We start from the raw sequence: 13,869 nt of genomic DNA, 5'->3' as shown, positions 1-13,869 counted from the left end.
AAACATGAATTCTAGTTTAAAGTTTGTTCTATTTTGGTCATTGCGCTTTCAAAATAAATTTTAATCCTTGTAATTTTTATTTTTTTAAAGATATTTATTAGTGTCTGTACCAGCTTGTACACACATCTCACGAAGCAACCGACTCTACAAAAATATTAATTCTTAAGGTAGGTGGACCATCATGAAGTTTGAACTCATTCCTCTCTCAATTTAATTCTTGAAATACAAAAGTAACCATTTCGATTTCTCATATTTTTTTGTCTATCATATATTTTCTTACCCAATATTCGTCTTCAACCATTGTAGTTTGATATACACTCTCCCTACAACATTAATAATATATTCGCTATCATGTTATATCAATTGATTAAAGCATATATTTTTTACCAAAGAGTTGGAGTTTTAAATCTCTATTCCCACTAAAAAAATTGTGAAGTAACATAAAGATAATCACTAACATAGTTAACTTTTTTTAAGTTTCAAATCTAAAATAGATATTTTGAGATTAAAATATAATAATATTAATAACCAAAATGAAATTTAAATCAATACCTAAAAGTTGATGTAGCACGACTTTTGCAAGTCTATGTACAATTACAATGGATTGAACTTCTACAGCCCTTTGAGGATTTGCAGTGGTTTCGCAGATTTCAAAAAAAAAAAAAAAAAAAAAAAGATCAAATGGTAATTAAAAGATGTGTTTATATATATATATTTTATGATAAAAAGAATACAAATGTAATAACAATATTTTCAGATTAAAATTTCTTTTATATTTTGAGTAACACTAGTTTTGTTTTACTTTTGATCTAAAATAAATATCTATTTATTAGACATATCCTTCAGACGTAACTACTATAATTTATATAATTTATATTTTTCATGAGTAAAATCACCCTGTCTAATAAATTAGAAATATTTCATTCATTTGAAAAGATATGTATTTCAACGAACCAAAATTATCATTTTTGGGTTTTTTTTCCTTTAAAAAAACAAACAAACAATTTCAGAGTTAAATGACCTTAATTAGTATTAAAGTTTAACAATAAGATTTTATATAAAACTTAAATGAAAATAAACATTGAAATTAAATGAATCTCAATGACTGCCAGAGCGAGCATAACTCAATGGTAATTGACATATACGTAAGAATATTTTAAGAAAAGAAAACATAACAAATATTTCTACCTTGAACTGTTAGGTCAATGATGGTATATCATTGGCCTTCTCAATAGAGAATGCACCAAGGTTAAAATTTGGGGAAAAACTTCCAATTTTAAAATTAAATCTCCAATCAAATTAACCAAAAAAAAAAAAGTTTTGAATTTTTAGAACAAGAAAAATTATCGATCAAGAAATTGGCGTAAAAGACAGACAATGGAAATGGGAAGAGGGTTGCATGCAACGTTATTGAAATTTCATACATTAAAATAAAATTGGAGAAAACAGAAAATAGAATTTTGTTTTAGAATTTTACTAATTCTAAAATGAAATAACCACAACTATTATTACTTCAAGCTTATTTATATTCTTAGAACCCATCATATTTTATAGATTAGCAAATAGAAACAAACAGAGTCAATAAGGCAATGTAGATAATAGAAGGGAATTGAAAGGAAGAGAGGAGAAATTACACACCTTAATTTGAAGAAGACTGCAATGTAAGAGAGTGAGTTAAGAAGTTAGGAAACTTGAATTGCAAAACTGAGTCGGCATTGAGCATAAAGCATCCACAATGAATCCATTTCTTCTGTCGCACTGATTGAGAAATCTGTCAGTTTTCATGGAGGAATATGGGGAAAGAATGAAGAACCTGGAAAAATTGCACGTAAAGTTGGACACAGTCTCCTTAAGAGATGTGTTCAATTCAGCCCAAAGACTCATTTTCATATGGCTGAATACTGGTTTACTGTATCTTACTAAATATTGTACATAAATTAGTATATTTCTCTAACTTTCAAATGAAACTACTATAATATCCTAAAAACATGAAGTTTTCTTCCCTATCCAGAGATTTGTGGTGAAACAAATTGGAACGATACCTTACCAATCAGAAATATTCCTAACATAGTTTGCAGAGAACTAATATTTCCCAGCAACATATAAAAATAGTTAGTGATGTTGGCTGAGAGAACCTGGCAAGTAGTTCAATATCTAAAAATGTGTATCCTACTAATAGTCGGTAACGTTTGTTTTTCATATTACACCATTTTTCTTTGCATTTCACCCCCTAATTCCGCCCTTTTTTAACTTCTCGATCGTTTTGGATAACGGTTGTTTACCTAATATAGAAGCAATTATGCTTGATATATAAATCTACCTATTGATTCTTGTGCCTCAAATTGAAAACTTGCACCTGCAAAAAATAAAGAAGAAAGAAGTTTCAGTAGGATGCACATTTGATCAAGACGTTGAGAAATAACATTCGTTCAATAAAACAAATGGTTTGCAAGTGAAAAGCTACGTTATCTTTTATGGTGTATGAATGAACCGTCTTCGAAGTATCTCAAACTTGGGCAATTCCTTCTACCTCGACGGCATTCTTTGAACTTCTTCGTAAATAGAATGAAAAAGCACTGACGGTATGTATCTCTCACCATAGCTTGGAAATATAACCTACAAAGCATCAATACAGCCATCAATAAGTAAACATCAGATTTTGATCAAACATATTTAGTTTCCTTGCGCTTTTGGAGACTGACATGCATTCTGATTTCCTTTTAGACTATGCTTTTAGGAGTCAAATACATAAATTTGCAATTGCAATAATTGTAGAAGAAATTAGCACAAAATGAGAGAAAGAAACTACTATTAGGAAAGTACAAAAATGGACCCTCGTTCTAAAAATGGACCCTGTTTGAGAGAAAGCTCTTTCACACTCTTTAATAATCACTTCACTCACCTCACTCCCAAGTTTTCTAACTTTCTAGCTTATCCATGTGATGGACACATCTTCTATTTGTGGGCAAAGGAGATCCTTAGAGCTCAAGCAAATAGATCTTTTTAGTCTCCCGTGGGATCTTACATATTCTAGATTTTTTATTTATTTATTTAATCTTATGTTAAAGAACTCTTTAGAATTCCTTCGAGCCTGTTAGAATATTTATTAGTATATTTTATATTATTGAATTAGATTCCTATTCCTGTTATGTTTAGGAATTAGTCTATTATAAATAGGTTATTAGGTCTGTATCAAGGAATTAATTGAATCGAATTCTATTTTGTTATTCTCCCTAAACTTTACATGGTATCAGAACCTATCTTCTAAAATTTTTGAAATTAGGGTTTTGTGCCCGTTAGGGTTTTGTGCCTATTAGGGTTTTGTGCCCATTAGAGTTTTATGTTCATTATGGTTTTGTTCATCGGTATCCAACTCAACTCACCACTGTCGCCGCCGCTGCTCATTACCGATGCTGCCGTCGCCCGCTGCCGCCGCTGCCCACTGCCGCTGTCGTCAGTGCCCATTGTCGTTGCCACTGTCGCCGATGCTGCTGTTCGTGGGTTTCTATTTGTTGTTCGTGGGTTTCCGTCGCTGACTCTGCAGTTCGTGGTTTCTGTCTCGCCGTCGTTCACACTTCAGTCGCCGCCAGCTGTTGCCTATCACCGTAACCGTGAGCTACCGTCACGTTGGTCTCTGGTTGTCGTGGGTTAGTTGTTAGGGTTTCTGCTTCAAAACATCTGTCTTGGTTCGGTTCAGCCGGTTCGACCGATTCGGTTCAAATAGTCCGGTTCAACAGGTCTGATTCACTTGGTTCGGTTCGTCCAATTCGGTTCAGTCGGTTCGGTTCAATTGATTTGGTTCCCTTGGCTTATTTCAGGATCTTACAACGAAGAAGATTATTGGTAAAGGGCGTGAATCTAATAGCCTCTACACGTTTGATACACAAATATCTACAGCCACCGTTTGTACTCGAGTGCCAATCCTTTCGAAGAACATTGCCGCTTGGGTCATCCATCTCTCACCGTGTTAAAGAGTCTCCATCCTCAATTTCATAGTTTGCCTTCTTTAGACTGAGTCATGTCAATTTGCTAAGTTCCATCGTCTCAGTTCGTATCCTAGAGTCAATACACGAGCTACTGCTCTTTTTGAATTAGTCCATTCTGATGTTTGGGGTCCTTGTCCTATTGAGTCCAAAAGTGGATTTCGGTATTTTGTTGCTTTTGTCGATGATTTCTCTCGTGTAACTTGGTTATATTTGATGAAACATCGTTCTGAGTTACTTTCACATTTCCGTAACTTTCATCCTGAAATTCGAACTCAATTTGGTGGCTCTCTTAAAGTTCTACGGAGTGATAATGCTAAAGAACATTTCTCTAGTGCTCTTGGCTCCTATTTAGGTGAACATGGTATTCTTCATCAATCCTCGTGTGTTGATACTCCATCTCAAAATGAAGTTGCAGAAAGTAAAAATAGACATCTTCTCGAAACAGCAAGGACCTTAATGTTTCAAATGCATGTTCCAAAATACTTTTGGGCCGATGCTATTTCAACGGCTTGCTTCTTGATTAATCGCATGCCTTCATCAGTTCTTAAGGGTAAGATACCTTATCGTATTCTATGTCCTACGCAACCTTTATTTCCTATTAAATCTAAAATATTTGGTTGCACTTGTTTTGTTCGGGATGTTCGACCCCAGCTCACCAAATTGGACCCTAAGTCATTGAAATGCATTTTCCTTGGTTATTCTCGTGTTCAAAAAGAATATCGATGTTATTGTCCTAATCTCAATCGATATCTTATCTCCTGACGTTACGTTCTTTGAAGATACTCCTTTTTCATCATCCTTGAGTACCAGTCAGGGGGAGCATTCACAGGAATATGATGACTTTCTTATCTATTCCATTGTCTCCACTTATACCGACGTGCTCCCTAGTGATACATCTACGTCTGTACCTGATCCTTCTCTCCTACCTCAAGTTTGTTCTCGACGACAACCCCTTTCGGTCTCATGCCCTCTACCAGCAGCTTCTTCGTCTGTGGATCCAGAAACGAGTGATGATCTTGCTCTTCGAAAAGGTAAGCATAAGTGTACTTATCCTGTTTCTTCTTTTGTCTCATATAACCATTTGTCTTCACCTACTTGTTCATTTATTGAATCCCTTGAGTCTGTATCTGTTCCTAAAATTGTTCATGAAGCTTTGTCTCATCCTGGTTGGCGGGCTGCTATGTTGGAAGAGATGACTGCCTTAGATGATAATGGTACTTAGGATTTAGTGTCTCTTCCTACAGGAAAGAAACCTATCGGTTGTAAATGGGTGTTTGCTGTTAAGGTTCGTCCTGATGGATCAATCGCCCGCTTGAAAGCTCGTCTTGTTGCTAAAATATGCGCAGACTTATGGAATTGATTATTCTGATACTTTTCTCTGGTTGCTAGATTGGCCTCTGTCAGTTTATTCACTTCCTTGGCATCTACTCACCATTGGCCCTTGCATCAGCTTGATATTAAAAATGCATTCCTCCATGGTGATCTTCAGGAAGAAGTGTAAATAGAGCAACCACCAAGTTTTGTTGCTCAGGGGGAGAATGGAAAGGTACGTCGCCTTCGTAAATCTTTATATGGGTTGAAAGAAAGTCTGTGGGCATGGTCTGGAAAATTCAGTCAGGTGATTGAGGACTTTGGAATGAAGAAGAGTAAGTCAGATCATTCTGTTTTTTTATAAACGATCTGAGTCTGGTGTTATCTTACTAGTTGTATATGTTGATGATATTGTGATTACTGGTAATGATACATCAGGCATCCTATCACTCAAGTCTTTTCTTCATAGTCAATTTCATACTAAAGATTTGGGAATGTTGAAATACTTCTTAGAAATTGAGGTAATAAGGAGCAAGAAGGGTATCCTTTTATCACAAAGAAAATATGTACTTGACTTGTTAACTGAAACAGGAAAGTTAGCTGCTAAGACACGTAGTACTCCAATGATACCTAATTTACAACTTACAAAGGAAGGAGAGTTGTTGAAAGATCCTGAGAAGTATAGTTGATTAGTAGGGAAACTGAATTACCTCACCGTTACTAGACCTGACATAGCATATCCAGTCAGTTTATGAGTTCTCCTACGACTAACCACTGGGCCGCATTGGAACATATTCTATGTTATTTGAAAGGTACTCCTGGACGTGGTTTGTTATATAAAGATCATGGTCATTTTAATATTGAATGTTTTTCAGATGCTGATTGGGCAGGTTCTAAAAGATCAACCTCAGGATATTGTGTATTTGTTGGAGGTAATTTAGTTTCTTGGAAAAGTAAGAAACAAAATGTGGTGTCGCGTTCGAGTGCTGAATCAGAATATAGAGCTATGGCACAGTCGGTGTGTGAATTAGTATGGATATATCAGCTTCTGACTGAATTGGGATTTGGCATCACCACCCCAATAAAACTTTGGTATGCTTAATCAAGCAGCTCTTCATATTGCAATCTAATCCAATATTTCATGAACGAACCAAATACATTGAAGTCGATTGTCATTATGTACGTAAGAAAATACAACAATGATTGGTGGCTACAAGATATGTGAAGATTGGGGAGCAGTTAGGAGATATCTTCACTAAAGCACTGAATGGAGCACGGATAGATTATCTCTCTGACAAGTTGGACATAATTAACATATATGCACCAACTTGAAAGGGAGTCTTAGAGTATTTATTAGTATATTTTATATTATTGCTTTACAGAGCCCAAGTGGGATCTTACGTATTCTAGATAGATTTTTTAAATTTAATCTTATTTTAAAGAACTCTTTAGAACTCTTTAGAGGTCAACTATCTCGTATCTAGTTGCAGGGGGCGTGGCCAAGAAGCAGCCAGCTGACTGCCCCCTTCCATTCGGCCTTTCTTCACGCCTCCCTGCACGTGTCGATGTCCGCTTTGCTCCTCTAATTCCTTATTTTAAGTAAAGTATTATTCCGCCCGCCGGGCGAATCGAAGTTCTCTTCCGGTCAACTGTCCACCGTTTCAAGGTGGGGTCGCCCCTCCTCCTGCTAATCCGGCCATTTCTGAACCTTTCTTTCCCACCCTCGAGAGACATGGTCCAAGCCCGGTGAAGAAAGAAATGCAGATTCAAAAGAGCTCGTGAGCTAATGGTGCCTGTAAGTGTCGAGGCTCGACGAAGGGAAGGGAAGGAAAACGCTTTCGAAGATCCAAGATTGGATTTCTTTTTCATCAAAAACGAAGAAGGCCGAGGATGGCCTACAGTGCGACAACCAGAATGAAATATTATTTAATCGTGGAAATGCCATGTCAGGTGCACCTATCAAAATCGGAACAGACCAATTACCAGATCCACCGCCAGAAGCAGGCAAGAAAAAGTCCCTCCCCTTTTTGTTTGCAAGTAGAGCACTAAAGCACCCTCTCTTTCTGCTTCATTCGTTGATGCGTCATGCTTCAGTTGATTATTCTGTTTTCTCTTCCCGCGCAGGCCACCAACTTCCTTGACCTTCCGGCGCTCGAGGAGAAGATAGGCAGCTCGACTCCTCGATGTCTTCCACTGAAACTAGTACCTTATCCTTGACCACCATTAGCACAGCTTCAAGTCTTCAAGGATGCTATTGGTGTGTAGGATGCTATTGGTGTGGTGTGGATTGATTAAGAATCTTTAAAGTTTCAGTTGTAATGAGAAATTATTTATATGGGCGTTTGGTAGATTAAGATTTGTGCAGCTGCTGTTGGTGGGAAGAATGCTGCTGTGGCTACCATAAAGCCTTCATCAAAATTTTAGGTCTGACTCTATCTTTTTTTTTTTTAACAAGAGACTTTTCATCAATGAAAAAAAAAGGAAGAACAAAGATTTCTGACTCTATCTATTAAGTAAACTTAGTGTTCTTTGTGTAATTTTTTGCTTTGTATTGTCAGGTCTACAGGTTGGTCTTTAGTTCTAGCTGAAGGTTTGTTTGTTCGGTCTTTTTGATCATTTATTTGGATTTGTTAAACACGATTAAACCACCAATTAATCAAAAAGCTTAAGCTGATGGGTTAGGATAAATTTAATTATTTATACAATATCTAACATACCTCCTCACTCATGGGCTTGGAAAATTGAACAAGGCCCAACAAGTGAAAGTCAATATTGAATGGAGAGGAAATGAACAACACGGGGGGTTCGAACACAAGACCTTGTGTTGTGGAGAATATTACTGAAGCTTTCATTGGGTAAGTAATAATAAACCAGGACTAACTTAGTATCTTCACGGCACCATCCTTGAACTGAACCAAGTTCTTGTGTCGTAAACAACCCACCATTGTTTTAAACTCTATGGTGAAAGGATTGCGCACACAATCAATTCCATTGGCCATCTCAAACCTTTTAATAGCCACTTCTCCACCAAATACGATTCTGCTTCCCCTTCGTACTACCGAGATTCTTGCCCGACTTTCTTTCGGCACTCTGATATTATGTTAAACATGATTAAACCACCAATGAACCCAGAAGCTCAAGCTAATGGGTTAGGATAAATTTAATCATTTATAGGACATCTAACCGATTGTTGTTTGTTGTTGATATTTAGTAGTCTGCCCTAGTTTCTTTACGTAAGTTGTTGCTACTTCTTTGTAACTTTTCACTTCGATAATAAAAATTTTTATTTCCTTTTTAAAAGATTAAAAAAAATCATAATAATAATACAATTGAAAAAAATAACATGGTCGTCAAAATGAGAAAATGTAATGAACTTACCACAATAAGTTTACCAGCATTCTCAGGCCTCCTTGCCAAGCTTATCGCTGCTACTGCAGCAGCTCCTGATGAAATGCCAACCTACAAAGAGGTGAAACTATTACTACTAGATCTAGTATGGTATAACACTTCCTAAGCAATTATCTAAAAACTAGAGGGAGGAGACTATCAAATCTCAAGGGAAAATATCGAAGAGGTGAAGATATCAAAGATCCAACAGTTTAGCAGTTATTTAAAAACTTGGTAGGAGCAAGAAGATACCATCAAATCTAAAGGGAGTTTTGAATGATTTTCCACAGGAAAGTTTAAATATTTTAAATGGGCTGTTGATGGTGTAATAATTGAACATGAATGTTGATTACAAAAATAAAAATAATTAAAAATTTTTGAACATGAATGAAATTTTCAAAGATTTGCCACCCAAAATAACATTGCAAAATATAAGCAATTACCAGCAGGCCTTCCTCCAATGCTAATCTCCTGGCCATTTCAATAGCTTCATCATTGGTTACCTACATTTTTCTCATTAAAAAATTACTTAGTGATAGTCAATGACGGGCTGGGGCCATTATATGAAAATAAATAAATTGCAAGTTATAATGTTATAGACATTAACATGATCTTTTAGCGGGGCTGAGGCTATTATATGAAAATAAATAGATAAATTGCTAAGTTATAATATTACAGACATTAACATGATCTGCTAGATTATTAATACAGAAAAAAAAAATCTGCTCTAAATAATATATACATACAGATATATACATGTAGATACATACATATATGTACCTATACACACACATACATACATATATATCTATACACACATACATACATACATGTAAGTAATGATTCAGGACACATACATGTCATCTTAGCTTCAGTATTCAATTCTTGAGTAAGCTAAGAAGGAAAAAATTATAAAAATAAAAAATGTATAGTTCCCCAACCCTCAAGTAGATAATTACCTTGATCACCTCATCAAGCAACTTAACATCCAGAATTGGGGGCACATAACCTGCGCCAATCTTCAAGAATGTTAAAGCCTGAGTAATCATTGCTCCAAGTACATACAAGACAAAAAACAATGCAACTCACCAGCATTCTCTCCCGAGATTATGCTTCTTTCTGCAGGTTCCACGCCAACTATCTAAGTTAATAAAACTACTCATTAGACCATTAAACACCATCTAAAGAAGTAGCACTAGCAACAGAATAATTGACTAGTGTACTAAGACCTTTAAGATGTGAACCTTCAATCTAGTCCTTGCGAAAAAAGAAAAAATACCAGTAAAAAAATTATCTATTTTTGGTTAAAGTATGTTATTGTACTAATTATTTGAATTAGCCTCTCCGTTCAAGTCATTGTGAAGAGAGAGAATTATGTACAGTTTCCATTTTTGTTAAATAAAAGGTCTACCATTATATTGATTAGTCAAGTTTGTTATTCTATTTCAGATTAGCTCGTTTAGTTATTAATTGTTTATTTGAGTCATAGCTCACACAGTGCATACATTTGAGGTCCATATGCCATATCAGTTTTATTGTTATGGAACAAAATAACACTTCTACTATAGATGGTAAAGTTGTCATTTTTTATCCAAGCATCAGTTCCTTTTCTTTTTACTTTGTTCTCAAATAAATACAGAGAATTAGGCCATAAATCAAATAATCTGACATATGAAAATATGTGACACAAGTATTTATGTTCCTTGAAATACTAAAGATAATTTGATGAACGAATATTACATTATATTATTACAAATGATATCTTTGAATAGTAAGGATTACCATTTCTGTATGAGCAAGTATTGCATATATAACATGTTCTCTGCCAACGCTTTCATGAGAGCTTTAGGATTTTGTTATTGAGTTAGTTAGCCACTGTGCTCGTCTATTTTTTTTCCATTCTTTATTCAATGCATAACTTCATTTCTACTAGTCTTTTAATATTCTTGACAAAGAATTTACTCAGAAAAACAATAATTTTATTAGCCCAAACCTTAATCGTTTCTTTCATCATATTTAGGTAACGTCCAGTTCCTGTAATGGTACCACCAGTTCCAATTCCAGCAACAAAAATGTCAACGCTACCCATGGTATCCTCCCATATCTCAGGTCCTGTGGTTTCAAAGTGGACCTGCAATTCATATAAAACTTATAACAGGCTTTAACATTATATAATTGCCATCATATGCTGTGCAATTATATGAAAAGATGAAGATAATGAAGATTGCATAAAACTTAAGAGATTACAGAGACACTTGGGTTGCAAGAGTATGTGTTGACAACTGAATAGAGACGAAAAAGGAATAACCTTCGTATTAGCAATGTTATCAAACTGTTGAAGCATGTAGGCATTGGGAGTACTGATTAGAATTTCTTCTGCTTTGGCAATAGCCCCTTGGAGACCTTTCTCTGAGTCCGTCAAAACAACCTCTGCACCAAAAGCACGTAATAGGATCCTCCTTTCAACATTTATGGATGCAGGCATGGTGACTACAAGTTTGTACCCTTTTGTTGCAGCAACGAAAGCTATGCCAAGTCCCGTATTCCCAGTTGTTGGTTCAACTAATATGGTCTACGTACGCATTACCAGAATGAAACATCAAGGTCATGCACTTTCATATTTTTAAAGGAAACAGATATTCCGCTGATAAACTGTCTCCAAGCACAGCTTACCTTAGCTGGAGATATTGCACCACTCTCTTCGGCACTGGATATCATACTGTAACCAATCCTGAGAAATCAGTAAGGTAAGAGAGATGAACCGATTAGTAATATATATATCTCCTCTCACCACCAAATTGAAAAGAAGAATGTTGTAAAGGATACATAGTAACTCCATTTTGTAATGGATCTCCAACACGTTTTGAAGGTTGCGAATGTAGCCAAAATCTAAAGTCTCATTAATTCTAAAAAAATATTTATACAATTGACATGAGTGTAAAGTGTAAAACCTATATAAAGAGGCTGAAAGTAGAAATCTAAAGCGCATAAACCAGCCACCACTTGTTATGCACCATAAAATAGCCCAAAAGTCCAAGTTTTGTAATTTCTTTCAAGTCTGATATTTTGTTGGTAATTGACTTGTAGTTAGTTAATTAGTCCTGTATGCATAAAGGCTTTAAGCTCTTGTTTTGGAGACTTCCGGAATAACGTTAATATGGTTGAGTATTCTTGGAGAGTAGAAAAGCTACATCAGTTGCTTCATTAATAATTGTCCTAGATGCCACTCAGAACATAGCTGCCAGGCAACGCAAGGTTCTACAGAAATGTGCAGTCATACACAAGGATTCAAACAAGGAATCACATACAGTGGTGGGATATAAAAAAACCCTTCACTGATTGGAAGTTTACCTGTCTTTTACACTTCGACATGGTTCCATTGATTCAAGTTTTGCAGCAACATTTGCCACGCAGCCTTCTGTTACTTTGTTGAGATATATCATAGGCGTTCTTCCAATCAACTAAACGAATTTAATAGAACCATCCAAATCAGTACTTATTTCAAAGATAAACTTTTCATCCAAGTCAATTTCGACCATAAAACTTTTTTTTTTTTTTGTAAATGAAACAATTTCATTGATGCATGAAATTACAAGAGTGGCCCATAGGAGGGATTACAAAAGATGCCCATATGAGGGCTAAAGAAAGCTTCTCCAACTGTAAAGTAGACTTGAAAAGCTATAGGTGTGAAAGAGATGAGAGCATTTACACCAAGATATAACAAAAAAAACAATGGTGTCAAAAAACCGTTCAAAAGGCTGTTCTTTGTCGTTGAAAATGCGCTGATTCCTTTCCCTCCATAATTGCCAAAGGAAGGCCCTAATAAAAAGCTTCCAGAGAAGTTGTTTTTCTCTTTTGAAGGGGTGTCCAATAAAACTTTTAATTTTATCAAATTCAAACCTAAACTTTTAATTTTATTTTTCTTTCCAATTAAAAATTACACGTCAGTTTCAACAACTTGCGCTAGAAAGAAGAACTTCAAAACAACAAAATACATGAAACTAAAACACAACAACTAAAACACACAAAAATTAAGTGGGTGGATATGGATAAGTGGTTCCATGGTGATTTAACAGAAAACGTAATCCATATGAGATCATACTAGTCGATGTAAGAAAAATCTTGTAAATCCATGCTCTCCCTATATTGCCTTTATGCGGTAACAGACCCCAAAAATCCTCGCCATTATCCCGTTCCGGCGAACAAAGAGTTAAAATCTACACCGCGGTTTTCGTAATTATACTAACAAAATAAACCGGAGCCACAGAAAATTGAAGAACCTGGGTTACGTTCTCGGCAATGTTGACGGAATCGAGGTCTTCCCATGTCGCGTAGGCTGAGCTCGCTTTCGCGAGCAGTGGTCTCCGTCTCACAATAGAACAGCCCTGAACCATACCATTAATCGGTGCAACTGAGTGCCGCTTCGGGGAGAAAGCAAGGAGGGGAAGAGGAAAGGGAAGCGAAGGAGATGGTGATAGAAAGGAAGAAACCGCCATGGCTAACGGCCGTTGCTAAGGTTTTGAGCGGGTTTAAATCCAAAATTGTGAATTCTCCGTTGTTACCGTACGTTCCCACAAATTAAATTAGTTTTTTTTTTTAATCTAATTACAAATTTGGTCCATCGTTTTAACACGGGTTTGTGCTTAGTCTTCTTTTTTTAATCCATGGATGTCTGAATTGAATCAACTAATTTCATGAGATAGTGGTGTTTAGTTTTAATTTAATTATAATAATTTTAAAATTTTCTTTATAGTTTAGAAATAGCTTCAATTTGATGGATTAAATTTCCTGAGTAGTCTTTAATTAATGTTTTACCCACTTAAAAAATTCACTTTTTTTTTATCTTTACTCCGTCTAAAACTTATTCAAGTACAAAAAATGGATTTATTTATTAAGTATTAATGTTTTTTATATATTTTTATCTTTCTAATTATTTAGAATCTAAGTGTGCATATGACAAAGGCCGGACATTCTCGCTCTTGCTTCGTCCACCACCGTTCACGTGGGTACATCCCTCTACGGGAGAACTTACCTCCTTCCAAATAGAAACTTGACTTGGGTCTATTAAAAAATAATCATTTACTAATAAATGTAAATATATGCCTTATATGACCATTAATTTATTAAAAATAATCAAACATAATAAATGTAGATAATAACAAAAATTACATTTTTAAAATATTCC

General features: G+C 35.4%; 1 protein-coding gene across 3 annotated transcripts; it reads right to left on the bottom strand.

Annotated features, from left to right (window-relative positions):
• Positions 1–945: 945 nt before the first annotated feature.
• Positions 946–13,239, bottom strand: LOC111019820 (S-sulfo-L-cysteine synthase (O-acetyl-L-serine-dependent), chloroplastic). 3 transcript variants are annotated; one of them, XM_022296302.2, is made up of 12 exons: positions 12,965–13,236; positions 12,036–12,145; positions 11,358–11,415; positions 10,993–11,256; positions 10,678–10,815; positions 9,774–9,825; positions 9,644–9,693; positions 9,128–9,187; positions 8,676–8,756; positions 2,465–2,616; positions 2,321–2,356; positions 946–1,758 (listed from the first exon to the last, which is right to left on the bottom strand). In XM_022296302.2, exons 1-10 carry the CDS (start codon positions 13,178–13,180, stop codon positions 2,527–2,529), a joined length of 1,119 nt encoding a protein of 372 aa, XP_022151994.1. In that variant the 5' UTR covers positions 13,181–13,236; the 3' UTR covers positions 946–1,758; positions 2,321–2,356; positions 2,465–2,526. The 3 variants fall into 3 exon arrangements, with proteins under 3 accessions (XP_022151994.1, XP_022151992.1, XP_022151995.1); XM_022296300.2 differs by lacking the exon at positions 946–1,758 and having other exon boundaries at positions 2,022–2,356; XM_022296303.2 differs by lacking the exons at positions 946–1,758; positions 2,321–2,356; positions 2,465–2,616 and adding an exon at positions 7,969–8,387 and having other exon boundaries at positions 12,965–13,239.
• Positions 13,240–13,869: the final 630 nt, after the last annotated feature.

Source organism: Momordica charantia, assembly GCF_013281855.1.
Source record: "Momordica charantia cultivar OHB3-1 chromosome 5 unlocalized genomic scaffold, Mcharantia_2.0 BLBB01000005.1, whole genome shotgun sequence".
Classification (NCBI taxonomy): Eukaryota; Viridiplantae; Streptophyta; class Magnoliopsida; order Cucurbitales; family Cucurbitaceae; genus Momordica; species Momordica charantia.
The sequence above is the reverse complement of the archived record's forward strand: the minus strand, read 5'-3'. Positions and strand labels throughout refer to the sequence as shown.

Coding starts and splice junctions, on each gene's coding strand:
- LOC111019820 (XM_022296302.2), bottom strand. CDS start 13,180: ATGGCGGTTTCTTCCTTTCTATCACCATCTCCTTCGCTTCCCTTTCCT. Junction 11,257..11,357: donor GTGCAATATCTCCAGCTAAG/GTAAGCTGTGCT, acceptor ATGCGTACGTAG/ACCATATTAGTTGAACCAAC. Junction 9,694..9,773: donor AATCTCGGGAGAGAATGCTG/GTGAGTTGCATT, acceptor AGATTGGCGCAG/GTTATGTGCCCCCAATTCTG.